The 26,099-nt window shown below is 42.8% G+C and overlaps 3 protein-coding genes across 5 annotated transcripts in view; all 3 read right to left on the reverse strand.

Moving 5' to 3' along the window:
• Nucleotides 1–1,596, reverse strand: part of LOC116704624 (CMRF35-like molecule 8) — a 4,347-nt gene extending 2,751 nt beyond the window's left edge. The window contains exons 1-4 of one of the 2 annotated variants that reach the window (XM_032540250.1): nt 1,358–1,596; nt 910–1,242; nt 583–615; nt 447–488 (exon numbers count right to left, since the gene is read on the reverse strand). In XM_032540250.1, coding sequence (XP_032396141.1) covers nt 447–488; nt 583–615; nt 910–1,242; nt 1,358–1,424 — 475 coding nt within the window. In that variant the 5' untranslated portion in view covers nt 1,425–1,596. The remainder of the gene's footprint in view (nt 1–446; nt 489–582; nt 616–909; nt 1,243–1,357) is intronic. The other variant, XM_032540257.1, reaches the window with a different exon arrangement.
• An 8,524-nt stretch (nt 1,597–10,120) lies between these two features.
• Nucleotides 10,121–16,105, reverse strand: LOC116701808 (CMRF35-like molecule 3). The gene is made up of 7 exons (XM_032535798.1): nt 15,813–16,105; nt 15,407–15,727; nt 12,407–12,523; nt 12,272–12,313; nt 12,036–12,187; nt 11,264–11,506; nt 10,121–10,165 (listed from the first exon to the last, which is right to left on the reverse strand). Exons 1-7 carry the CDS (start codon nt 15,847–15,849, stop codon nt 10,121–10,123), a joined length of 957 nt encoding a protein of 318 aa, XP_032391689.1. The 5' UTR covers nt 15,850–16,105.
• A 3,112-nt stretch (nt 16,106–19,217) lies between these two features.
• LOC116700268 (uncharacterized) lies at nt 19,218–25,757 on the reverse strand. Of its 2 annotated transcripts, none has more exons than XM_032533322.1 (6): nt 25,252–25,757; nt 23,540–23,884; nt 21,744–21,869; nt 20,067–20,162; nt 19,945–19,961; nt 19,218–19,813 (listed from the first exon to the last, which is right to left on the reverse strand). In XM_032533322.1, exons 1-6 carry the CDS (start codon nt 25,289–25,291, stop codon nt 19,673–19,675), a joined length of 765 nt encoding a protein of 254 aa, XP_032389213.1. In that variant the 5' UTR covers nt 25,292–25,757; the 3' UTR covers nt 19,218–19,672. The 2 variants fall into 2 exon arrangements, with proteins under 2 accessions (XP_032389213.1, XP_032389206.1); XM_032533315.1 differs by having other exon boundaries at nt 19,945–19,964.
• Between the last annotated feature and the right edge of the window lie 342 nt (nt 25,758–26,099).

Below are 26,099 nucleotides of genomic sequence, written 5' to 3' on the forward strand. Positions count from 1 at the left end.
GTTTTGTTGACGGAAGTAACTGTGCTTTTCGGTGTTGTGCCAATCATTCCACTCAAGTTGCACTACTTTGTCTTTCTGAGGATATAGTTCCCAGTTCCTTTGCGGTTAGAATATGGCTGTGTCTCATGCCTTGTTATTTGTACACCCTGTGACTATACAAATCACAATATGTATATAGGGACATTTTGGCGTTATTTTGTCACTTATTGGGAGAGGTAGGCTAGTTAAAACCATTTACCTGCAGGATCTTTGCTAGGCTAAGCTTATGCTTGAATGAGATGAGAAGGGTATGTATCGACTTGTCTAACCCTGGGGGACACGGTGAATAAGCTATAGTCCCAATATGTTGGCATGTTCTTTTAAATGTGTCAATGAAGATAGCCCAAGATAGCCCAAGTCAGGAACACACACACACACACACACACACACACACACACATTACTCACTGTCCACTGTGACATCCTTTGGAAATATGGGGGATCCAGTTACTTTGAAGAAAAAATAACAAATAGTAAAAAGTATTTAGGTACAATAAATGGAATGAACCCACTGTTATTGTGTAGTTATTTGGATCTTACTTACTGTGTTGCAATAGATTTTCTCGAGGCTTTGCTGCTGATAAAGGGCCGCAAAAAAATGTCTTTACAAAAATGTACATGCACCTACTTGGGCAGTTTTACTAACCTTTGATAACCAATAGAAAGATCAGAAAAGAGGAACATGTATGGGAAAAGTAACACTACTCAGTTCTCATATAACGGGTCTGGAAATCACCAGGTGGACAGAAACTATATAGCATTTGTCTTGTGAGCTACCTATTAAAGCTATAAGGCACTAACTAAAAAACTGATTATATTATTTTGTTTTTTAGGACATAGTGATCCTTTGCTGAGACATGTCTTACTGTACCTGTGGTAACATTCAGTTTTATGAAACTGATTTCATCAGGGAGGGATGTAATGAGCACCCCACACCGGTACGTCCCGCTGTCCTCCAAGGTGAGTTTGTCCACAGTGACAGTAAAGAAGGCTTCGTTGTGGTTGTCGTACAGAGAGAAACGTTCATTTCTCTTACACTGGTCATGTTTCGCTGTCCTTACCAGGGGGTTGGTGGACACCTTGTCATCATTATCATAGCAGAAGTACTTAGCATTGCTCTGCAGGTCATTTCTATAGTCACATCTGAAGTCAAATCTCTGGCCTTCCACACCGGTAACAGCTGTGGTTTTGACACTGATCAGAGCTGTCAGTCAGAAAAAGTTTTGTTAGTTACTGTGTTAGCATACTCATGTATTTTTTAAATAAATAGTTTAACTCAAGTGAAGTCTTAAAATCTTAATGCATAGCATGCAGCCCACCTCGGATTTGTAGTATAGTAATGATGACAGCTGTAGTCGTTCTCCATGAGATCCATGTCGCTCCCATTACTACCAGTTTAACTTAAGTCCAAAAACTCAGATTCTTCTCCACTTGCACAACGAGGCAGCAACCCGGACTAAAGACTGTTTCTGTGTGTGAAATATGGTGCTTTCATGTCCATGTGTTTAAACCTCTTCCTCTTTCCTGAACAAACCAGTGCCTACAACCTTCAACCTATGGATGTCGCGCCCTGGTGACTGTCTGGTAAAGGTGTGACTGTGTTTTTGTTTTATTTCCTCATTTTGTGGTGCCTGCAGTTTGGCGGGTGTGTTTTGGTTTTTCCTTTCACTGCATTCTCCACAGTGTGTGGCCAGACCCCCCAAATTGATGTGATTCAAGCTTGTTAATTTATCCTAAACATAAACTAAATTATAACTAATTTGAAAGCCTTGTTCTTAATCTTCAACATCCATCATGGAAAACATTACAACCAATTTTATTTGTTGTTATTTACCGAGCTCCAGGACCATCTTCTGAATTTTTATCTGAATTCTGAATTTTATTAGGTATAGTCCTTAAATCTGACAAAGTACCTATTGTAGGTGATTTTAATACCCATGTGGACGTTGACAACTATAGTCTTAGTATTGCTTTCAACTTCAATTAGTTTTAGTCAGAGTGTGCATAAGGCCATGCACTGTTTTAACCACACCCTCGACCTTGTGCTAACATATGGCATCGAAGATTTAATAGTAATAATTTAAATAAGTAATAATAATTATTATCAGACAATTCTCTAATAACCTTTGAATTTTTACTACCCGACTATATTAAATTAATTAAAAGCTTCTACACTAGATGCCTATGTGACAGTGCTAAATTTAGCCAAATTTAAGGAAGATATTCCAGAAGTATTTCATTTAATTCTGTTTCCTAATATAAAAGAGGACCTTTATGTTAACTTTAGTCTCTCCTAAATAGATACATTTGTAGATGATGCTACAACCTGCTTACAGACGACTTTAGACTCTGTTGCTCCTCTAAAAAGAAGATGATGAAGCAAAAAAAACTAGCACCTTGGTATAACTCACAAACTCACAAATTAAAACAAATCTCAAAAAAACTTAAACGGGAAAGTAAATGGCGTTCCACCAAACTGGAAGAATCTCATTAAAATTGACAAATCTGAAATGTAAAGGAAGGCTCTCAGAAATGCCAGATCAGACTATCACTCTTCACTAAAATAAGAACAACCCAAGGTTTCTTTTCAGCACTGTAGCCAGGCTGACAGATAGTCACAGCTCTATTGAGCCATCTATTCCAATAGCTCTGAGTAGTGACGACTTTACGAGCTTCTTTAATGATAAAATTCTAACAATGAGAGTTTGCCCTCAATTTCTACCTTTAAACACAGTAGCACTAGGAAGAACATCAAGTCAGTTAATGTCAAAGGTCTCTTCAACTAAGCCATCTATCTGTCTCTTAGACCCCATTCTAACGAGGCTCCTTAAAGAAGCGTTACCCGTGGTTAACACTCCATTACTAGATATGATCAATATGTCTCTAATAACAGGTTATGTGCCGCGGTCATTTAAAGTACCTGGGATAAAACCTCTCCTGAATAAACCCTCCCTCGACCCTGAAGTCTTAGCAAACTATAGACCTATATCTAATCTTCTCTTTCTCTCCAAGATCCTTGAGAAGGTAGTCGCTAATCAGTTATGTGGGTTTCTACATAGCAACAGTTTCATTCGTGAAAATTGCTAATGACCTTTTAACTGCTGCAGACAAAGGACTTGTCTCTGTACTTGTTTTACTAGATCTTAGTGCTGTATTCAACACCATTGAACATACCATCCTGATACAGAGACTGGAACATTTAGTTGGCATTAAAAGAATCACACTAAGTTGGTTTAAGTCATGTGGCATTGCACCGGCCTCTAGCACCGCTGTCAGAAATCTAGGAGTTATTTTTGATCAGGATATATCCTTTAATGCCCAGCTAAAACAAACCTCAAAAACAACCTTTTTTCATCTTCATAACATTGCCAAAATTAGGAACATCCTGGCTCAAAACGATCCTGAAAAACTAGTCAATGCATTTGTTATTTCCAGGCTGGACTACTGTAATTCTTTATTATAAGGATGTTCAAATAAGTCCCTTAAGACTCTCCAGCTGATCCAGAATGCTGCAGCCGTGTTCTGACAAGAACTAAGAAAAGAGATCATATTTCTCCTGTATTAGTTTTTCTGCAATGGCTTCCTGTAAAATCCAGGATTTAATTTAAAATCCTTCTCCTGATCTACAAAGCTCTAAATGGCCAAGCACCATCTTATCTTGTAGAGCTCTTAGTGCCTTATTGTCCCACTAGAGCACTGCACTCCCAGAATTCAGAGTGAGCCTACTTGTGGTTCCAAGAGTCTCTAAAAGTACAGTGGGAGCCAGGGCCTTCAGCTATCAGGCTCCTCTACTGTGGAATCAGCTTCCGGTCTGGGTTAGGGAGGCAGACGCCATCACCAAATTTTAAGAGTAAACCTAAAACTCTCCTTTTTGATAAAGCTTATAGTTAGGGAGTGATGAGTTGCAGCATCCACCTAGATCGGCAAGGGAGAATGTATAGCTGCAGACTCAGCACCTCTTCTCTTTACCATATAATCAATAATAGGCAAGGCAAGGCAAGGCAGCTTTATTTTTATAGCACATTTCAGCAAAGAGGCAATAGAAAGTGCTTTACATAAAAAGATTAAAATAGTAAAAGTTACAGTGCAGTACAAGAAACTAAACATTAAAGAGCAGTTTAAACAGTGAAAATAAAATATGAAAATAAAGGTTACATTGCAGCAATAATATAATAAAGCTAGAGGGATGCAGGGCAGTACAGCCCAACCAGGCTCCTCTTTTAGTTATACTGTAATAGTTTTAGACTGCCGGGGGACTTTCTTTGACACACTGAGCTTCTTTATCTTTCCATTTGTGTGCATCCATGTTCCAGAAATGCCTGTTACTAACCTAGTTCTGGGGAGTCATTCCCCGGAGACCTTATGTTCTTTTACCCCCAGCATGCTTCATTGGTTAAGGGAGGCTCCAAAATCATGGTTGCAGCTGTCGCTGTGGTCCTGCTACGTGTCCTGAGATGCCATGTTACATCATGCTACGCTCTGCTGTGCCTTGTAATGCCGCACAGTGCCCTGCTATGCCATAAACTATACTACAAACTACTATTTTTAGTCACTGTTCCATTATCTTTTATTGTGACTGTTGTTGCCACTATTCATGTCAACCCCAACCGGCCCTTCAGACACCGCCTACCAAGAGCCTGGGTCTGTCCGAGGTTTCTTCCTAAAAGGGAGGTTTTCCTCGCCACTGTCGCACTGTTGCTTGCTCTGGAGGGAACTACTAGAACTGTTTTGTCCTAGTAAATTATGGATTGTGGTTTAGACCTACTCTATCTGTAAATTGTCTTGAGACAACTCTTGTTATGAATTGATACTCTAAACAAAATTGAATTGAATTGAAATAAAATACGATACAGCTTTGCACCATACACTGAAGAAATAAAAAAGTCACGAAAACACACTTAACTCTAGGTGGTACAAAATCGGTAGCTGCTCCTGGTGAAATAGCACAGTTTTACAATAATGTGCTGGAAATAATAATGTGGTGGATTGTATCAGTATTCAGTGCTGTCTGCCACAGTGTTTTTATTAATATGACCACTAGGAGTCACAGTAATAATAAGCTTTAACATACTACACACTGAGGCATCAGAAACTTCTTATTACTGCTGCTGACATATTGAAGATCAAAGCTCCCTCTCTATATTCACACACTCTAACTGACTGCAAACACACATTCACATATGTACTTGCATCAGCCAGAAACAGTCATATACAAACACACACACGTTTACACTACATTGGCAATCATCCCCTGAAGACTAATAGTAAATATGCCCCAATGCTCAGCCTAACCGTAAGATAGCCCAAGTCAGGAACACACATCCACACACACACACACACACACACACACACACACACACACACACAAAGTGAACTACATACATAGGGTAGACACAATGAAAAGTGTTTTACTGTGCCGTTTGATTTCATCAAGTCTTTGACAGTGAAAAGCCATAGTTTAACAATTTGCAAGGTTTTACAATGTTTTTTTCTCAACGTCACTGTTTCTGTAATATGTTATCTATGCTTTCGCCATCGTAAGGCAATGTGTAATAGCAGTTTAACAATTAGGCTCACCACTCCTGGGAAGCTTGACATATTATTGACAATGTTCAGTTCTATTTCGTATAGGCTTCGCCCTCTAAGGGCTACGCTATTGGGTTTCCCTTCGCGCATGCGCAGTCGTGAAGATTTTCTTCCCGCCCTAGCGTCCAGCTCGGGCCTCAACTACGTCCGCATTTACTGCATATATACAGAGCGGACCCGTGTTTTCGACTCCCACTTTTCTTCAACTTCGCAGTATGAAGTCAAGCTCAAGACCTTCCGCGGTGCCCGTGTCTGCCCTCCTGCCGGACCGCTACATCCTTCCGCCGGACCTCCCCCCCGTTGCGAGGCCTGCCTGGGTGCCGTTCACCGGCCGCCAGGCTCTCACCCGCCACGCCTCCTGCCAGTTTTTGCGCCCGCCTGTCGTCTAAAGAGCTAACTCACGGGCGGAAGCTTTTCTGGTTTGCCAGGCTGGCGGGACGGAGACGGCAGCTGGGCAGACGACAGGAATCCGGCGGCACCTTGGAGCCGCTGGCGACGGCGTTTTCGACGAGCATGAGTCCGCTGACTCCGCTCTCTCTGACAGCGCCTCCATCACGGTTTCCCCCTCCCCTCTGGGAGGGTCCCCCTCCCCCTTTGGGGGATTGGGCCTCGAGACGGCGATTGATGCTTTCCCGCTGGAGCTCTCTCCGTCTCCCGAACGGCCTGGGCACCGCCCGAGCGGCCTTCCCCTTTGCCCCACCCGGCTCCAGCCTCCACCGCTAAGGCTCTCTTCGCCGACCTGCCGGAGATCATAAGGAGGCGGCGGAGCTTAGAGGCATAGCGCTCCCGGCGGAGCTGCCAGCCCCCGCTCGCGGCCTTTTGAGCGGTGATGTTTATGCCAGGAGCCGCCCTCTTCACGGGCCCCACTCTGGCCCGCTTCGCGGAGCTTCGGCCATTTGTGGAGGAGGCTTTCTCCCAGCCGGGAAACTGAAGGCTCCCGTCTCTCGCTACCCCTTTACTCGGGTTCGGGCGATACGGACGCAGGTTTTCCTTCAGTCCCTCCCCGGAGGGAGCCTGGCGTCCATTTTGCTTCCGAAAGCTACTTTTCGGCCACCGGAAGCCCACTCCCCCTCTCCCCAGGATCAAGTGTGCGCTCAAGTCACTGACCGGGCCCACCAATGTGCCGCCCAGGGTGGCGGCACAAAACAACATCGCCTTACTGGCCTCCGCCGCCTCCGCGATGGCCACTACTCCCGGCGCCCTCCCCTCGGAGCTTGCCACGGAGATTGGTAAGGCTATGACCGCCATCCTTACCCTGACCACGGCGTCCACGGTGGCGCTGTCCAGGGTGATGGCTTGGCAGACTGTGGCCCAGCGAAACATCTGGCTCCACATGTCTCAGCTGCCAGCGGACATTAGACACGAGCTTCTGTACGGTCCCATAGCCCCCGATGGACTATTTGGGCCGCGCCTACAGACTGCCACGTCTCATCTCCATCAAGCGGCGGAGGACGCCGAGCGGCTTCGGAGGCTCGGCTCGTGGAAGGCTCCTCCTCAACAGCACCACCGTCGCCATGACAACCGTCACAAGCGGAAGCGCCCCGCAGCATCGGCTGCGGCTGCGTCTTCCCAAGCTTCGGCGTCGGGGCCCCCACCCGGTCCCCCTCCGCAGCGACAGACGATGCCACACGGCCGTCAACCTGCACTCAGCCGAACAGTCCCTGTTTGCTCTAAACAGGGCACTGTTATGACAGTTGTTCCCCACACAAGCACACACCAGGCCGTCGCCGCGAGCGGGGCGCCACTGCGTCCCCGCTGCGCAGGCAGCGGAAATGAGCGTCCTCCCACGGGGGACGACGACGCTTGTCCACCCACCTCCCCACGGCGATGCCGGCGGGGCGGGGGTCGGGTTAACCCAGTGACCGCTCCCGCCCCACACGGCGGCGACCGGCCACTGCCCTTTCGAAAAAGCCCTACCATGGGCTGGGCGACGCGATCACTCGTCTCGCCCAGCGGCGGGATGGGCTCTGCGCTCCCTGCTTGCCATGTCGGTGAACAACACTCAGACATGTGCTCGCCCACTGTCAGAGTGCAGCGCGGCATGGATTGGCTTGACACACATGGACTCGTGGATGTCAAAGCTGATAACACGGGGTTACACACTCCAGTTCGCCTCCCCCCCGCCCCCTTTCGCGGGTGTGTTGGAGACGACGGTTTCATCCCTGGCAGAGTCAGACGCAATGACGTCAGAGCTAGAAGGGTTGCTGGCGAGCGGAGCTATTTCCCGCGTCCCTCCAGGGGAGGAAAACGAGGTTTTACTCTCGCTATTTTCTCACCCCGAAGAAGTCAGGAGGACTGCGTCCATCCTCGACCTGTCGAAATTCAACCAGGTATGTCATGGGGCGCCCCTTCCACATGCTCACCATCAGGCACGTGTTGGAATGTGTGCGCCCCAACGAATGGTTTACATCCGTGGATCTGAAAGACGCTTACTTTCACATCCAAATCATTCCCAGGCACAGGAAATTCCTGCGCTTCTCCTTCCAAGGGGCCCGTTTCCAGTTCAACCGGCTGCCGTTCGGATACTCACTAGCCCCCCGCACCTTTTCCAAATGCATGGAAACGGCGCTCCAGCCTCTACGGGAGAGGGGCATCAGAGTCCTCTTTTACTTGGACGATCTGCTCATTCTAGCCCCCTCTCGGGAGCGGGCGGCGCTGCACACTATGGAGGTTCTGCAGCACCTACAAACGCTGGGTTTTGCCATAAATTGGAAGAAGAGCGCCCTCGTCCCCGCACAATCGATAGTTTATCTGGGCGTAGACATGAGCTCGATCAGCATGAGAGCCAGGCTGTCAGCACCGAGGCAGGAAGCCCTGACTTCTCTGTTGTCCCGCTTCAGGCCGCGCGCGACAGTGTCAGCGCTGTCAGTTATGCGGCTCTTGGGCATGATGTCCGCGGCACACACGGTGGTCCCCCTGGGTCTCCTCCACATGAGGAAAGTCCAGAGGTGGTTTCACCGCCAGCGGCTCGATCCCATTCGCCACAAATGGCGAATGCTGTCCATCCCTCATTCCCTCCAATCAGACCTGGCATACTGGGGGAGTCCCCAAACCCTGTCTTCCGGGTTCCCCTGGGCAAGTGACGTCATATGTGACGCGTGTACACAACGCGTCCCTCACTGCTGGGGGGAATGTGCGAGTCACAGGTGGTGGGAGGGGCCTGGCTCCTCCCCCCTCCCTAAACTGCCTGGAGCTGTCCACGGTGCTGAAGGTGTTGAAACACTTTACACCAGTGGTGACGGGGGGGCATGTTGTAGTAAGGACGGACAACATCACGGCGGCGGCATTCATAAACCGCCGCGGCATACGCTCAGCCCGGCTGTTAGAAAGCCAGACGCCTCCTGCTGTGGGCGCACAGACACCTGCTGTCTCTCAAAGCAGTATATATCCCGGGATTTGAACCGGGCAGCCGACTTGATGTCGAGGGGGGGGCCCTCCCACAACGAGTGGAGATTGAATCCCACTATCGTTCAACGTTATGGAGCAGGTTCGGGAAGCGGAGGTGGATCTTTCGCTTCACGAGAGAACACACAGTGCACACTGTGGTTCTCCTTGACCCGCGCGGGACACCCCTCCCTCGGCGTAGACGCCTTCTCCCACAAACCCTGGCCCAAAACCCTCCTATATGCTTTTCCCCGGTCCCCCTGATCCCTCGCCTCCTGGAGCCGCCAGGAGGAGGATCTGTTAATTGTTCTGGTGGCACCGGAGCGCACGGCGCGTCCTGGTTCCCAACCCTCGTTCAGTCGCGTGCGGTGGCCCCCCCTGGCAGATTCCGTGGCGGAGAGACGCACTATCGCAGCTGAACGGTGCGATCTGTCATCCCCCGTGATAAATCAGAGACTGTGGGGCTGGTTGCTGAGGCGGAGCGCTTCAGAGATTGGCTGCCCCCGCCGTGGTACGCACTATCCAGGGCTCAGAGCCCCCTCTACCATAAGCAGGCTACGCAGGGCGCTGGTCTGCCTTCCAGCGCTGGTGCACAGAGAGGGACGCAGACCCCACATCGTGTCCCCTACCTCTCGTGCTGACGTACCTACAAACTCTGGTGGATAATGATTTGGCTCCATCTACAGTCAAAGCATACGCAGCAGCCATCTCATCCTGTCACGAAGGTTTCGGTGAGAGGACAGTTTTTGCGCATCCCCTGGTGAAACGTTTCCTGAAGGGGGTTAGGCGTCAAAAACCGGCTGTTCGCCCCCTCGCCCCCCAATGGGACCTAGCTCTGGTGCTGCGGGCTCTGGGGAAGCCCCCCTTTGAGCCCTTGACACAGGCTTCGCTCAGAATGCTGTCGCTTAAGACAGCACTTCTCCTTGCCCTAACGTCGGCCAAAAGAGTGAGTGATTTATGTGCACTGTCAGTTTCTCCGTCCTGCCTCTCCATTAGAGGGGACGGGAGCGCAGCCACCTTACAGCCAAATCCCTCCTTCACACCGAAGACTTTAACTAGTTCTTTTCGGTCAAGGGTGTTTTCCCTCGAGGGTTTTTTCCCCCCACCTCACGCTAACGGTGCGGAGGAGGCTTCCCACCGGTTGTGTCCGGCGCGCTCTGTCACATACATTTTACGCACGGCAAATATCAGGAAAACTCAGCAGCTGTTTGTGCATTATAGAGAACACTCCCAAGGATCAGCCCTCTCAAAACAGCGTCTGTCTCACTGGCTGTGCGAGGCTATTACCCAGGCTTATAGCTCGGAAGGGAAAGAGCCCCCCCAAGACATTCGGGGTCACTCTACGAGGGCTCTGTCGGCGTCTGCGGCTCTATTTAAAGGCATGGCAGTAGCCGACATTTGCGCGGCAGCCTCCTGGGCTTCCCCGTGCCCCTTCATCCGCTTTTATCTGCGAGATATGTCTGAATCTTCCATGTCTCATGCGGTTTTGTCCACAGTCAGTGACGCGTAATGCCGCGCTGAATGTGCAAAAAAAAAAAAAAAAAAAAAAAGCGGATGCCTTGATTGTTGCCAATCTCCTTCACACCTAGTGCTGAATGACCCTGCTCTGCTGTCTCACCTCTCCTGTACCTGGGGTATTTCTTGTGAGACACAGTTTTTATCTCATACATTGTCATAATCATGTTGCATGCACGGAGGTAATCATGTCTCTCCGTTGCATGCGCGACAGGATCAATCACGCTAACCCCATTAATCATTGTACTACTGCATCTATTGCGGCCACATGAACCTTTCCGGCCACGCCATTGGCAGGGCAGGCTTGTCAGAAGAATGACTCTGACTAGCTCTGTACATTGTTGCTGGGGCAATGTGGTGTATGTTCGGCTTGTGGACCTGTGCCGCAGGTGGCATTGACTACATCAGCTTCGCCCTAACCCAATAGCGTAGCCCTTAGAGGGCGAAGCCTATACGAAATAGAACGTTAGTTACTTTGGTAACTCCAGATTCTATTAGTATAGGCGTAGCCCTCTAAGGTCCGGGCCACCTGCTCCTAGAACATTAGTTGAAGAAAAAGCTGATGTTTTGGGAGTCGAACAACGGTCCGCTCTGTATATATGCAGTAATGCGGACGTAGTTGAGGCCGAGCTGGACGCTAGGGCGGGAAGAAAATCTTCACGACTGCGCATGCGCGAAGGATAAACCCAATAGCGTAGCCCTTAGAGGGCTACGCCTATACTAATAGAATCTGGAGTTACCAAAGTACTACCGTTACATTTGACGTAGATCCTAGGGCTGATGTCATCTGTGTCTTGGACGTTTGAAACTGAGCATTTTGAAGGTGCAGTGCCTTTGGAGCGGGGGATGTTTTCATAGATGTGCATGGATACACTACATCCGTCTGCTGAAGACGCAGCTGTTGGTGGATCCTGTGTTGGATGGGAAGTACAAGAGAACCTCTCCGATAACTTTTTAAACGACTGCACTTCCTGAGAGTTGGCCTGTTGAAAAGTCAAAAAGGAAAAAAACATTTGCACATATTAGTTCCACAACTTACCGGGTCACTGTAATGAATCTACACACTAAAACATATATGAATACTACTAATTATTACTAAAGCCTTAATAAAATTTGCACTGCAAATATGATGTACTGCAAACTTGAATACAATACATAAAACAAAAACAAAAAAATCTTCTCATCTACAGTTACTTTCAGCAAAAACTCAAATAAGTGTATTACCTAATATTTTAAACTATTCCTTTAACACAACACTCCTGTATAACTGAAAATACTGATTAAGAGTGGGTTTTAAAGCGTCCCAAGGCAGAAACTCCACAGATTCAAAATAAAGAGAAATAGAAATGTGAACTGATGGACTTTAGGAAATCCCCTCTTTGTACATTGACCTCTGAAACCAGGAAAGGAAACTCAATCATTGTCAGCTTAATTTCATTCGCTGTCAAGACAATCGTCATGTTTCTCTAGTCAGAGTTGTTGGCGTTTCGAGCTCCAATTTGTGTCTCTTACCCCTCTTATTTCTGCCCTGACGAGGTTGGTGTTGTCTGAGCAAACTTGGGGTTGAGGTTTGGAGTTTTCTTTGCGGTTTCTGACAATCATTACTGTCAGCACCAAGATAGTGAGCGTGGCAACAGCCCCGACTGTAGGGTACAACAGGATGCCTGACCAAAAACAAGAGAGATGTCTCAACAATTTTATACATCCACAAGTGTCAGTCGCCACACACCAAAAAGATAGAGCCTCACCTGTGATGATGTTCTGTCCTCCTCCATTAGTGCTGTTCATGGCTGTGAGGTTGAATAGAAAAATACTTATTGTAAGTCTTTCTATCTATTATTAATATTGGAAAGGATTTAAAATTGACGATGTATTCCTTCTACCTGTTGAAAAGTTTGTAGGCCTACTGGTGCCCATTTCAGATGTAAATTGCGTGGAGTTGGAAATTATGTGATGTGTCCATGTAGGAGAAAGTTCAGGTATGACAGTTGTTGTCTCATCTGTATATGAAACAGTGGTATATAAATGGTATAGATATAAAATTACTGTATACATCACATTATTAGATTGTTATTGTTGATGCATAACTGTGTAAACAGCTTTAAACCCTCCTGTTTTCTTCGGGTCAAATTTGACCCATTTCAAAAACTTTTGTATATATGAAATTTGGGTTTCTTTCAACCAAATTACATAAAGCTTTATTGTAGACATAGGTCCATATTAAACATCATACATTATAAAAAGTATAAAAAGAAGATTCAAACATACATCATAAGTCCCTATTCGCCTATAGGCCATACAGGCCATTGCACCAATGTTGTCTTAATCTAGAGGTTTTCAGAGGACTGACTGCGGCTTCAATTATATGGTTCTCTAACTTGTCCAGACGACACATAAAACTAAACATCAGTTGTCTTAAGAGTGCCTCACAGGTTGGTACTTTAGTGGACACAAACAAATGACTGGCACTATGCCACCTAAGGACATGAAGCAGCAGCCTCATTGCATTACTGTATGCTACCTTGATCTTCTACATACTCTTAAAGCTTATAGTTAGACCACAGTTGAGCAGTATATAGAGGTGTTATGTAGGATCTAAACATAGTGCACTTCACAGAGTCAGAGCACTTCGGAAAAGTTTATTTCCTGTCCTCATCGCTTCTAACTATCCTTATGTGGCTTATAATCAAGGCCATACTCAGAACACAACTTCAGCATCTGCTGCAGCCCAGTACTATGTAGACCAAGCAGGACCAGATCGTCTGCATACGTAAGAGGATTTACAACAGTGTGGCCCACAAGACAGCCAGTTTTTAACCTATTTAGCTGATTTGATAATTCATCCATATAAACATTAAATAAAATAGGAGACGAAATACCTCCTTGCAGCACTCCAGTACTAACACAGCATGGAGCAGATACAACATTGTCCCATTTAACCTGAAATGTTTGATGGGCATACCAAAACACTAAAATTCTCACAAAAAATTTAGGGGTACCTCTTTCTAACAATTTTACAAACAACCGTTCATGATTAATTCTATCAAATGCCATTGATGCATAAATAAATAAAACAGGACAATAATGCATAATAAAACAGGAATACAGATGAATTCAGACGTGTGTACCTCAACACAATCTCTTTAAGAACAATGATACACAGGTCAGTTCCATCTTTTCTTTTGAAACCATACTGACAGTCAGAAATAAGGACATGCCTTTCAAGCTTTGGTAACAGTATTCTCTCCAGTACTTTAGACAAGATACTGGCTAACGCAATAGGTTGATAATTGTCAACACTGTTGGCCTTACCAGCCTTGTCTTGTCAAAAACATAACATGGATGGTTCCATAAAACGCTTTTCACAAGTAAAATAAATGATCATTTTACTATTTAGATTGAATTTGGTTGTTTCATTCAATTTTACAGGATTTTCTGGAGAAAAAATTGGTCTTGGTCAACAATGACTTAAATAAAGCGTCAAACATGTCCAAAAAATGCACCAAAAAGAGTGTATAAAAAAATCAACAAAAACATCAGAAAGAGTGACAAAAGAAATGTGGTAAAAAGTGACAAAAACATCAGGTATAGCAAAAGGAAAGAAACAAGAAAGTTTTCATTTAAAATTTTGACCCACAAAAACAAAAAGTTGCATGGTCGACAGGAAAGACAACACAAGAGTAAACCATGGTAGTAGGTCAGTGTGGAGCTAGTTTTTATTACTCTATACAGTTTAGCCCAGTAGTTCCCAACCTATGGGTCACAAGATGAAGCAGATGTTCATGAGATTATTAATGGGGTTGGTTGGAAAGAACTGACGATTTTGGATGTTTATGTAATCTTTGTTTTTTGTCTCAAAAAATTCTTTCAATAAAACCTGGGAAGTTTTAAAAGGAAAATTAGTCTTTGGTGGGACTGGATTTGTGAAACATGAAACGAAAGGCCACAAATAATCTAAGGCAAGGGTGTCATTTCCCTAAGGGCCACGCTGGAAAATGAAAATCCCATCAAGGGCCAGACATGTGTAGTTTATTGACATGCTTTTTGGATCACCGATAAAAGTTAATATTTTGGACTGTGTACGTCTTATATACCCTTCTTACATGCAATTTGGTTCACATAGAGCCCCAAAAACATCGTAGCAAATCAAGGAAAACAAAGCATTCTAATAACATTTTTAAAAGTAGGCTACTAAACAGCTGACTCAGAGTAATCTGTTTCACAGCTTGAATGTGCAAACTCTCTGCTTCTGTGGGAATTTCCGAGTCCCAAATTCTTCAAATCTGCCAAAATTCTGGTTTGAGTGTCACGTAATTGCAGATTAAAAACAGTTTCCCGTCTGTGTGGTTTGGTTCGGCTTGCAACTAGGCGGACACAAATTTATTATGAACCTAAATTGATATGTGGGCTGGATTCCTGTGATCTAATGTGTCACAAGCCCAAAAGAATTGGGAACCACTGGTTAATTATGCAAAAATGTATAGTTTTTTACAAACCTCGCCAATATTTTGTGTGCAAAATATTAATTAGTAAAGTAACTCTAGCAGATGAGGACCACAAAGGAAATAGGTCCTGGACTTTTGTGTTCTTATCCTCAGTTGTATTCGCTGTCTTTTCCTGTGTAAGGCATTCTCAATGCAATTAAATAAATTAAATCAAATTGAATCGAATCAGATAAATGTTGTAGAGTGAAAACTACAATATTTCTCTCAATATTTAAAGTGGCATACTAAAGTAAAGTACAAGTACCTCAAAATTGTATTAAAGTGCAGCACTTGAATAAATGTGCATCGTCACATCCACCACTGATAGGGACATGAAAAAAAGCAAAACATAAAAGCAGTTACTCAAGGTAAAACTGACAAGATCATGCACGCACGTACCTTCCTTTACAGTGAGATGTACTGCAGTGAATGCATCAAAACCAGGCCTGTCCACTGCACACCAGTATCTCCCTGAGTCTGACAGCTGGAGTTGACTAATGGTCACAGTGAAGACTCCGTTCCCTGAGTCCACCAGAGCTATCCTCCCTGACTTCACTCGTCTACTAGACTGTACAGTCACCAGCACATCTTCACTGTCTTTACATGGATCCTTGCAGAAGTATTTGTTGTTTTTCCACGCAAGTCTGTGTGAACACTGAAATGAGACGTCTTCTCCTTCCAATCCCTCTACATTGATGTCTGCTCCTTCTATCCTAGCAGCTGCCAAAATTAGATTGTATTACAAGAGTTAAAGCATCTTTGACTTGTTTAGATAAATCAATGGATGTTTTCCTTTAACACTTACCATATAGAAGACAGTAGAAGATAGAAATGGTCTTCATTCTTATTGAGAAAGTGCCAGCTCCAGAATCTGGAGTTACAATACGTAACTATTGTTTCTTATTCTGGGTAGTCCCACCAGGCTCTGTCTATTTGTCTATTCAGAAACCTAAACAATGGTTAAATGGCATCATGCTTCCCTCCCTGCACAACCTTGCAAATTAAATGACATCTGGTTAAGCTCTTAACTGTGTACCTACCTTCTGTGGTTTTGACTGAATGAGAGAGGAAGTCAAGGGCTGTAGACAGAAGAGAAACATGCGTGGATGAAGATGAAGTGAGATGATCTGTGTCTCTGATGTATGACAAAGTTTAGTTTCAGTGTCATTGCTCATCAGTATCTGTGACCTCAATACATTGAATGTAAAGCAAATAACAGTAATTCAACATGACCTAATATAGCAGACTAAATTACACACGGTTTTTCTTCATCTCTACTAATCACATGTTGATGAACAATTTAAATTAAGCATTGTGTATATAAATAAAATGCAGATAGTTCACATTGAAAGTAATACTGAGAAATTGCTTTGACAAAGCTGTTTTAAAGCGGCTAAGATTTATATTTATATAATAACAATGTCTCAAATGACAAAATTTAAAGGGTTACTCATAGTGATGAATCCACAGAGAATTATCACGTGAAGCTGCATCTCCCCTGAGCTTTATGGAGATTTTTAGTGAGTTTCAGCTGTTTTGCCCAGCTCATTTAAGAGCATACTAAAAGATGGAGGTCCACACCACAAGTTCAATAAACAAGTAACTTTATTAAAGACAACTAAACTAAAATAAACTACTGTATGTGATGTCAGTGATCAGTAGTTTATAGTGGGTGTTGGGTGCTATGGAAGGTAAATGCTCATCAACCTTTTCATATAAACAAGGATTCAACTAAAGACAATGAAACCAAACAAAAAAACACTTTGGGGTGCTAGCATGGCACCAGCCTGACTGGAGGGAGAGTGAGACCAAACCGAGCTTTATAGAGAGTTGAAGTCATGCCCTTCTACTTCCGGTCCATGGTACCTGTCTTTCAAAAAAATATGGGTAACGGGTTTATTGTTAAACTGTTGAAGTATAAGACTGCAAAAATACGTAAATAGAAAGACGTCTCGCTGAAGCAACGATGTCTGTGTGTGTCGCACCAGAGATGTAACGTTACTCAAATGAGCAGCAGATCTTTTTTGTTCTTGTGCTCATCTGCTGAAAACACTTCACTGGATAAAACACATCAAGTAAGATAACGTTACATGTGTTTTGGAACAGAGCTAAGCAAGCCAGCTGGCAAGCAAGTTAAGCATCAGGCCAGGGTACATAAATTGTGTGAGACAAGAGATGTAGTTCACTGAGCGGTTTCACACAAAACTAAGTGGTACTATGACAAACTTACAGCTAACTGAGACTTTCTTCGGTTGAAAAATGATTGTTTAAATTGATGAACATCATATCTGTAATCCATGGCTCAATTCAAACGGGGTCAAAAAATAATTTGCCTCTCCCTGTTCAATGCCATACTATAAGTTTTCCGAATTAAGGTCCCATGAGGTCCACCGAAAGGGGCGTGACTTAGGCTCTCTATAGACTCCCAGCAGGCGAGGCCAATCCCCCAATGAGCAATGGGCCACATGACAGTTAGTCACACGGCTCATTGTTCAGCTGTCCAGTCCATAACTGTTTTGGTTCACTCTCACGAGTCTCTTCACTTTGCTACCTCAATAGTCAACTGTTATCAGAGAAAAGTCTCTGTGCACCTGCTCAGCAACAGACAGGCTAAAGAGACTGATATTTCCCTCAGGAGTTGGTAAAGAAAACAAGCCAGAGCTAAAGAGAGTGAATATTGGCAAAACATTCACCTCAAGGACAGAAAGATGAAAAAATGATAATGTTGCTCCCTAACTGCTGGATGTGTAAATGAGTAACTGTTACAAGTAACAAGTCTGCTGTATCAACTTAAAGGTGGTGATATGTCAGTGCTATGTTCACAACTTGTACTATTAATTATTGTTTTATTATTATTATTATTATTATTATTATTACCGTTATAATTCTAAAATGTTGCTTGTTTGCCTGGCATTGCTAAGTCACGTGACAGTACAACATCAAATCACAAGACGGGGGAGGAGGAGCAAATTGTGCCTGCTCTGGGCTGTGACAGGAGCGGCACTTGACCGCTGCGTCACTTATCAAGACACACAGGCAGGTTGCCACTTTTATGACACCGCAGCGGTGCAAAGGGGAGAGAAACTAAAAGGAAAGTATCAATCTCATTACACTAGTTTTGATTAATATCTATACCATTGTTGATATTGATATTATCAATATTTGGAACGATCCACCCACTACTAGCACACAGCCCCCACCCCTCCTCAACACAGTTGCTAGTAGCCAAAGAGGACACAGAGGATTAAAAAAACATGGACTCTTCAGATGAGGTCTTTATCTTCAATCTAGTTTCTGCGAAAGTTGGCAGATGACACAATCTTTCGAACATATCCATACTGAGAAATACAGAGAGTTGTGGGGAGTTGATAGTCTTAATTAGCTTTGTAGCAACTCATTTGGCAATGGCTTGAATGTAACGGACGTTCATTGATATCAAAAAGTTAAGCCTAAACCATAATGATACAGCAACGAGAGCAGTAAGCCAAAATGAAATGGTTGACATTAAACCTTGTAAGAGTTTAAAATGACGCCTAAGACCTTGATATTGTAAGGATTCTACAGATAACAGTCATAGTGCTGTCAGGAAGTGCTTGTGTAAGGGGAGGGTGACTGAATTGTAATGTGTGTAGCACCTTCTGCAGGGCTTACTGCAACACTACTTTAAACTTTATTAAGACCAGCCTACCAAACTCTGCCAACAGCAGAAATGTACTCTCTGATGAGGGTGTAGTGTTATCTATCCGGTGTGCATTATTGTGTTGTGTTTCTGTCCCTGAAACATATGGTTATCTTATTCACATGAGCATACTTGTCATTACAGCCTTGTCTTTTTTGTCTAATATATCAGCAACCTGTTTTGGGATTATCTGGTCAGTGGTCTGACCAAAGATGTCTTCAATCGGAATTACAACACAGCTATCAATGTGCCGAATATTGAAGTTTAACATTTATTCAGGTAGCATGGGAAGAGTAATTTATATACAAATTATCATTTAGGAGGGAAAGCATTCCTTTGAAAGAAAGAAAGAAAGAAAGTTAAATAAACTACACTTTATTTATATTTCCTTTTTATGTATGCATTAACTGTGTGATAATGACAAAAACATTTTCCAAAAACAAACACTTGAATATGGCATAGAAGATTCATGACACAATGAAAAACAACTGACTCAGACAAAAAAGCTGAATAATTGTCACTCAACACATGTTTTTTTTCATTTTATTATGTTACAGAAAAATGCACTCAAAAATAGGAAACACAAATGACCAAGTGTATTGTCTTTCACTGTTTTTCCTAGTTTGATTTGTTCTAATTTAGACATTTTAAATCTTCCATACCCATATGTGCAACGTGTAAGCCACATCCTGCAAATCTACTGCTCCCGTTAACAAAACTGTTTTTACTTTCATCAGGCAGCCCCAGATGTGTCTAACAGAGGCGTATTCAATATGTCAAAATCATGTTAACCTTATTCCTAATGTGGAAGATGAACAGGACAGCAAGGAGGTCGCTGCTGCTTTTCATTGTAATAGAGAAATAACTTACAAATTAAAAAAGAAGACATCCAAAGAAAGGATATGCACAGAAATATATTCAAATATGTGTTTGACACAGAGAAGAGGGTGAGATTAGCTTTCAGGTCAGACACAGAAGAATCCTGTTTAGTCCAAAGATTTGGAATCCAGTGCCTGGTGTGAGGCATCTCGAATACTGGACTCTGGATCAGCACCTGGTTCTAAAGACCGCAGCCTCACTGCAGCCGGAGTAGAAGCAACTTCTGCATGTTCCTCACAGTGGTCAGACTGTAAGTCAATAAAAATCATCTTCAAGAATTATTTTATTTGCGCAAAAAACTTGAATGCTTAAAACAGTCATAAAAGATAAACATTTTAATAAAAATCAGAATTGGTAAATTACAAAATGGGTCACTCACCTCACCCTTGTTCTGACCTTCTGAAACAACCAAACAAGATTTATTAAAACGTGTGTGTGTGTGTGTGTGTGTGTGTGTGCGTGTGTGTGTGTGTGTGTGTGTGTGTGTGTGTGTTACCTCACCCAAATTACGCCGGCAGTTTCCGTAGAATATAAGAGGTATAATGGCACAAACCAGAAGAGCCAAGCTCACCGAAACAATGATGACCACTGTGGTGTCTGCAAACAGAGGCAGACATACTTGTTTGTGCTTCTGACAATACAGCTTACTTGAGGTGCTCCAAACAAAATAAAAATATAGTCATTGATGTTCAGAACAGTGTTGTGTGTGAAAAAAACGTTTTTTTTCCCCTTACTCAGAGCAAAGAGGTTATAATAAATTATTATATATAATAATACTATTACCATGACCCTTTTTGCTCATAGTCCAACATGTTTAGTCTTTTTTTTTTACTGAAACAGCAATCTGTGGAAACTCTCTAATAGAAATGAAAACAATTACATTATTAAAACGGTTTGTAATCACATTAAGTTTAACTTGGCAAACTTCAGACATGCATGTCAACAAGGGCCGCTATGATGTTCATGCACTCAATGATTTGCTGTTTGACAACCTGGTCACAAGCAAAACAACCCTTCTCTCAAACCACTACTCTCTATACAAAACAACTCTTAAAATACTTGATAGGAAATTCATACACTATCATCATTGTCATGTTTTATAAAAATATAACCTTTTAAGTTTCCAAAATTTGATTAAATATACAGATGTCTGTCTTATGTACAACATTTTACACGGACTGGCTCCTCATGTATTGAGCCAGTTTGTACCAATTACTTCCAGATCTACAAGGAGTGCAGCAAGAGGTGACTGCATTGTCCCGTTGAGGAAAAATGCATTCGGTCAAACAGCTTCTTCAGTCAGGGCTGCTCGTGAATGGAACCGCATTCCAATTCACATTTGGAATTTTAAAACTTATGTGTCTTTTAAAGTTAACTTGAAGAAGTGGCTAACAGGTAATCAGGAGTGTCAACATTATACGTAGACACTAAATCTTGCTGCTGTCTTGTCTTTCCTGTCCTGCCTGTTTGTGCCACTTGTGCTATGCCTATGTGGTTGTCAGGCACATTTTGTTTGTTTAGAAAGGTTCAACTTGTTGTTTTTTATTGTCCTAGCTATGTGGTATTTCTTTTTTTTATTTTACAGCCGATGTAAAATAGTGTATTATAAATGCATTATTAGTGTGCATTGTCCCTGTTAAATAAACCTGAAATAAAATTAATAATAATAAAATCACACAATCAACAACAACAAAAAATCACCTTTTGGACGCAGTACGATACAATGTCTTTTTAATCCATTCTAATAACATGCAATGACGACATTTACCTCCCTAAAAACTAATAGCAGTTGGACTATAATAAACTCGTCAGACTGATTTAAGATCTAACTCAGCACTTGACTGGATGGTGGAGCTGTAATTAAGTCTTTTCCTGTTGGCCAATAACTCTGGAACCATAAGCCCTATGGGGTCTTTATTTCGAAAGTTCAACTGATGGAAACAAGATGTCTCCTTCTTCACTGGATGAATGTAAAAACAGTGTTCAAGTATCAAACTCTTCACCTACAACATTTTCCACAATGGAGGTCAACCATCCAAGAAAGTAACAAAACCTAAAGCACATTTTGGATTAGATCAAGTCAGTATTATTAAGCTGAGTTATAATATGTAAAACTTTTAAGTAGCTGTTTTTAAGCTCGCTATGGGAGAACTGCTGCTAATAGTGATTGTGTCATACCTTTGAGGTGGGTTGATGCTGCTGGTGACGGTTTAGTGCTGGATGGAAAGCTGCCTGGGGGCAGAGTTTCTGCTTTGGTCTGCTGGGTGGTGGTGGAGGGAGGAGATTGGTGAGGAACAGTGGAAGCTTTGGGAGAACAGGACAGAGGATAACCGGTGAGGAACACTGTGTGTGCTCATGTGACATTGTTGTAGTACAACATATGCAGTATGTATAATAATTTCAGACATTCCAGGCAAAGCAAGACCAGACTGTCAGCTACATAAAAATGTGGTGGTTTGAGCCTGCGGATACAATCAATAGTATTTATGAGATAAGGCATGAAACCGATCCCTATCACGGAAATAGTGCACTATATCGTGTGTTCGCCATTTTGTAGTGGTATTAGAATTTTCAGCGATAATTTCCTTTACTTTTTAGTCCACTACAAAATACCCACAACGCACAACTAATTTGAGTGTACATAGGATCATAGACAGTAAAATTGATGGAAGCCATGATATAGATTTGCAACGGAGACCAGTGAAGTCTATTAGAAGCACTTTTCCGGTAATGGCTGAGCGTTACTGCGCAGCCTCTATCTCAGCTTGACGCTGAGATTTGACGTGAGCAACGTGCCTGAAAGTTGTAAGTCTTCTGGTAGCTGTGCCAAGAGAAATCTCAATCATTCCCAATCTTGCAGGGGCGGAGAACGTAGGTAAGGAGATAACATAGGAAAATGCTAAGTATTGCTAACTAAAATGCTAGTTACCATTAGTAATTAGCTAAAACAGCTAATGTAAGTCAAAACTACCTGCAAGCTTCTCCTGTACTGTACTGCAATTTGTCAACTATGCGACAGCAAGTCGCTTGGTGATGACAATCATTAGCCTATTTTTACAAATACGCCTTCTACGGAGCCATAACATAAGGTACAACGTAATGGAGTCTTTTATACATTGTTGTTTCTTTAGAAATTAACAATGGACAAATAAAGTCTTTAAACGCTTCAGATGTAAAGTTATTCGCTGTCAAAGTGACGCCAAAATGATTGGCAGTTTTTGGAAATTTAACAGCGGGTGATGGCTTGTTAGCAAGAAAATGGCTCCATAGGAGGTACGCTTTGCTTCGGCTGTGCTTCCACCCATTATAGTCCCAAGTCAATATCTGCCTAGGAAATTGTCTAGTCTTAATAGGCACTGTTATTTGTACTTGTTGTGAATTCGCAGGCTACTAGAAGTAATTAGTTTTTTGTTGTTGTTGTTGGCTCACTTTTACTCACAACATGCTAACCGGCAACATAGGATTTCATTCACTACGCTAAGGTAACTAGCGGCAGCATTACCTGTGTTGCACCAGACTAAAACAATGCATGCACTGAGACAAAAAATGTATCTAGGGAATATTGTATGAGGGAACGGTTTCAATCACAGCCAAGGTTTTGTTTAAGAGTCTTACAGACAATATTACCCAATAATCTTAGAGTAACCGACAGTTCACACTTTAAAGTGCTAATATTATGTATGTAATCATTACCAAGCTACTGCGCATGTATGACAACCAACAAAGATTCAACAGAAGTGTGAAGCCTCACTCGGTAGCAAAAGCAGAGACCTCAACACTTAGGAGCAGCAGCAATGTGCAGTACAACAAAAATCAGTTTTTTTTTTTAAATTAAGCCATGTAATCCTATTCTGATATAACCTCAAAATACAATTATGAACCTGAAAATGAGCACAACATGAGCACTTTAAGCTTTGTTTCACACACAATTACCAATCCTGAAGGAACTTTTATGCATCTAGCTAAAAACGTACTCTCTACGACTATGAGATTGACCTCCTGGTGCAACACGTTAAACGTTTTCTCCACTCCACAGCAATATGTCCCTGCATCCACCCTCTTCAGCCTCTTTATGGTCACTTTGAAGGCTCCATCTCCTCTGTTGACCTCCATGCTGTATCTCCCTCGCTGCGCACCAGCCAACCTCTTCCTCGCAGGTTGAATGAGAATGGATTCTCTGGAGCAGACTCCTTTGCAGAAGTACATGTGGTAGTGTTCCGAGCTGTTGTTTGTAGTCCAGCTACCAGAACAGTGGATGGAGACCTGTCCTCCAACATGGCCGCTCACCTCCAGCACTTCTGACGCCTCCGCACAGACAACTGCAGTATAAAAAATAGATGGCTTGGTTACAGCTGTTGACTACTGGCCTTCCACCATTGGGTTTATTCTTTTATTTTATATCAATTAATATATGTGCAATGACAAGTTCATTTAAAAGTAAGCGTGTGTGATCAACGACACAATTATGGTATGCCACCTTTAGTTTTTAAAATTGTCTCAATGTATTTTAGAAAGGATATGTATCCTTGATTTGAAAAGGCTGAAAAGATCACTGGGGTGTTTCTTCTCTCCCTCTCTGACATCTACAACACCCACTGTCTGCGCAAAGCCATAAGCATTGTTCAGGACACAACACACCCATCCCATGCATTCTTCTCCATACTGCCATCAGGTAGAAGGTACTGCAGTAGAACTGCACACACCTCCAGAATGGGGAAGAGCTTCTTCTCTCAAGCAGTCAGACTGAAATGCACTCCTTCACTTTTTCTGCTGTTAAACTATATATTCTACCTTCACCTCACGGTGAACCTAACTTTTAATAATCAGTGCTCTGTCACAAGTCTATGCCCTGTCTTTTGTTGTCTGTCCTGTCCCTTGTCTTAAATGCTCTACTTTAAGTAGTAATTACACTTTATGTAGAATCTATAATGTGTGTGCACTTAATGTAGCCTAACTCCAATGTCGTTTTTTATATATTTCAAATAACACCACTTGATCCATTGTTTTGTTTAACAATGTACAGTGTATGACAATGAATGACAATAAAACCCACTTGACTTGATTTAAATAGGCTAGTACTGGCAGGAAATGCCAGAGCTGATAAAGAGACCAAGAATAAACTGATTCAATGTTTATGGAATTGTTAGAGTCAACCACAACAACTTAAAAGTTACTGTAATGGATAATTAGGTTGTTTACACATCTATAGTTCCTTTACTCTGGTATGAACGACTTGATGAATTTGTCCATTTGGAGCGTTTTCTCCTTGGTTGTGATGTACAGCTATACTGTAGTTGGAACGGATCTCGGTCGGATCACGTTCTCCCCACAAACAATCGACCGTTTGGTTGTTTTGGTACGCAACCGAGATTACTGCCTTCACCTGACCAAACGAACCGCACCAAGAGGGAAAACGCTCCAGGGGTCAATTCAACCAAACTAAACAAGGCCGGTGTGAAAACTCCCTAAAACCAATTTCCCCGATACAAACACCATACCAAATGTTATCATTGCAGCTCATCAAAACACTTTAACTAATTTAGCAATAACTCATTAATCACTGTAAGGTTGAGGATACATGCCCTCTCATGTACATGTAGATTAATTATGAATTCAGAATATACTCTAACTTTCACAATTAAAACAAGTGATATGAATGTTAATCTAAAAATACATTAAAACTCACCTGAGAAGCAACAAACCACAACGACATGAATAATCATCATTCTTCATCCAGGTTTAAAGCCAAGTAAAAGAAAATTTTAGTCCGAGGCAATTGGCAATTTTAGGCAATGTCAGGACAATGCAATCGCCTGCTTCAAAGTAGTCAAGTGCAATAACATGCGAGTGCTGTGAATATTCAGAAAAGCTACAAGGATGTAACTATGCAGCTATGTTTTTTGTTTTACATTGCCTTTTTACCTACATTTTGGAAAACAGAGAATATAGCCTACAGTACTGTATTTCTCCAGCCCCCTTTTCTCTGAAGAGCCAGCTTATGACTGATACTATTCAGTGTTGACATCTGTTCAGGCTCTTGCAGCTGTGGGCCTCAGTGCATCTGCAGTACATGAAGCCGGAGGGCATCAAACTCAACAAGCTGTCTGTCTGCTGACTGTATCACGGGTATCAGAGGGCAGATTGAGGGCAACTTTAGTAAATCTGGTTTGTTTAAAGAGAATTTAGTTTTATACAGCATGTATAAGTTTGCTCTAAGTTAACATTGAACCCATGTTGCTCCCCTCACGTTTAAAGGTTTAGCTTGACCACGGACTTAAAGTATGACACAGCATTTTCCATGCAGTGACTGCATGGATATTATTTGCATAAAGAGGGGGCTGCTTTTTATATTGTTTTATTAAAAAGCAAGGCTCAGAATTATTAACCTAATATTTTCTGATCACTCCCCTTGGTTAAGACAAAACTGCAATAACCTCCACTTAGAGCTCAAAATATATTTAACCTAATGATATATGACAAACAATTATGACTAAGACTTTTTAAATTAATTAAGTTGTTGCTTTGGTTGAATGT

Source organism: Etheostoma spectabile, chromosome 2 (assembly GCF_008692095.1).
Source record: "Etheostoma spectabile isolate EspeVRDwgs_2016 chromosome 2, UIUC_Espe_1.0, whole genome shotgun sequence".
NCBI lineage: Eukaryota > Metazoa > Chordata > Actinopteri > Perciformes > Percidae > Etheostoma > Etheostoma spectabile.

What these genes read in the sequence shown, in the direction of transcription:
- LOC116701808 (XM_032535798.1), bottom strand. Translation starts at nt 15,849, where the DNA reads ATGAAGACCATTTCTATCTTCTACTGTCTTCTATATG. An exon ending in CTTCTACTGTCTTCTATATG is followed by an intron (nt 15,728 to 15,812) that starts GTAAGTGTTAAA and finishes TAATTTTGGCAG; the next exon opens with CTGCTAGGATAGAAGGAGCA. An exon ending in GCCTACAAACTTTTCAACAG is followed by an intron (nt 12,314 to 12,406) that starts GTAGAAGGAATA and finishes TCAACCTCACAG; the next exon opens with CCATGAACAGCACTAATGGA.
- LOC116700268 (XM_032533315.1), bottom strand. Translation starts at nt 25,291, where the DNA reads ATGATGATTATTCATGTCGTTGTGGTTTGTTGCTTCTCAG. An exon ending in AGCATCAACCCACCTCAAAG is followed by an intron (nt 20,163 to 21,743) that starts GTATGACACAAT and finishes CTCTGTTTGCAG; the next exon opens with ACACCACAGTGGTCATCATT. An exon ending in AAACTGCCGGCGTAATTTGG is followed by an intron (nt 19,965 to 20,066) that starts GTGAGGTAACAC and finishes TGGTTGTTTCAG; the next exon opens with AAGGTCAGAACAAGGGTGAG.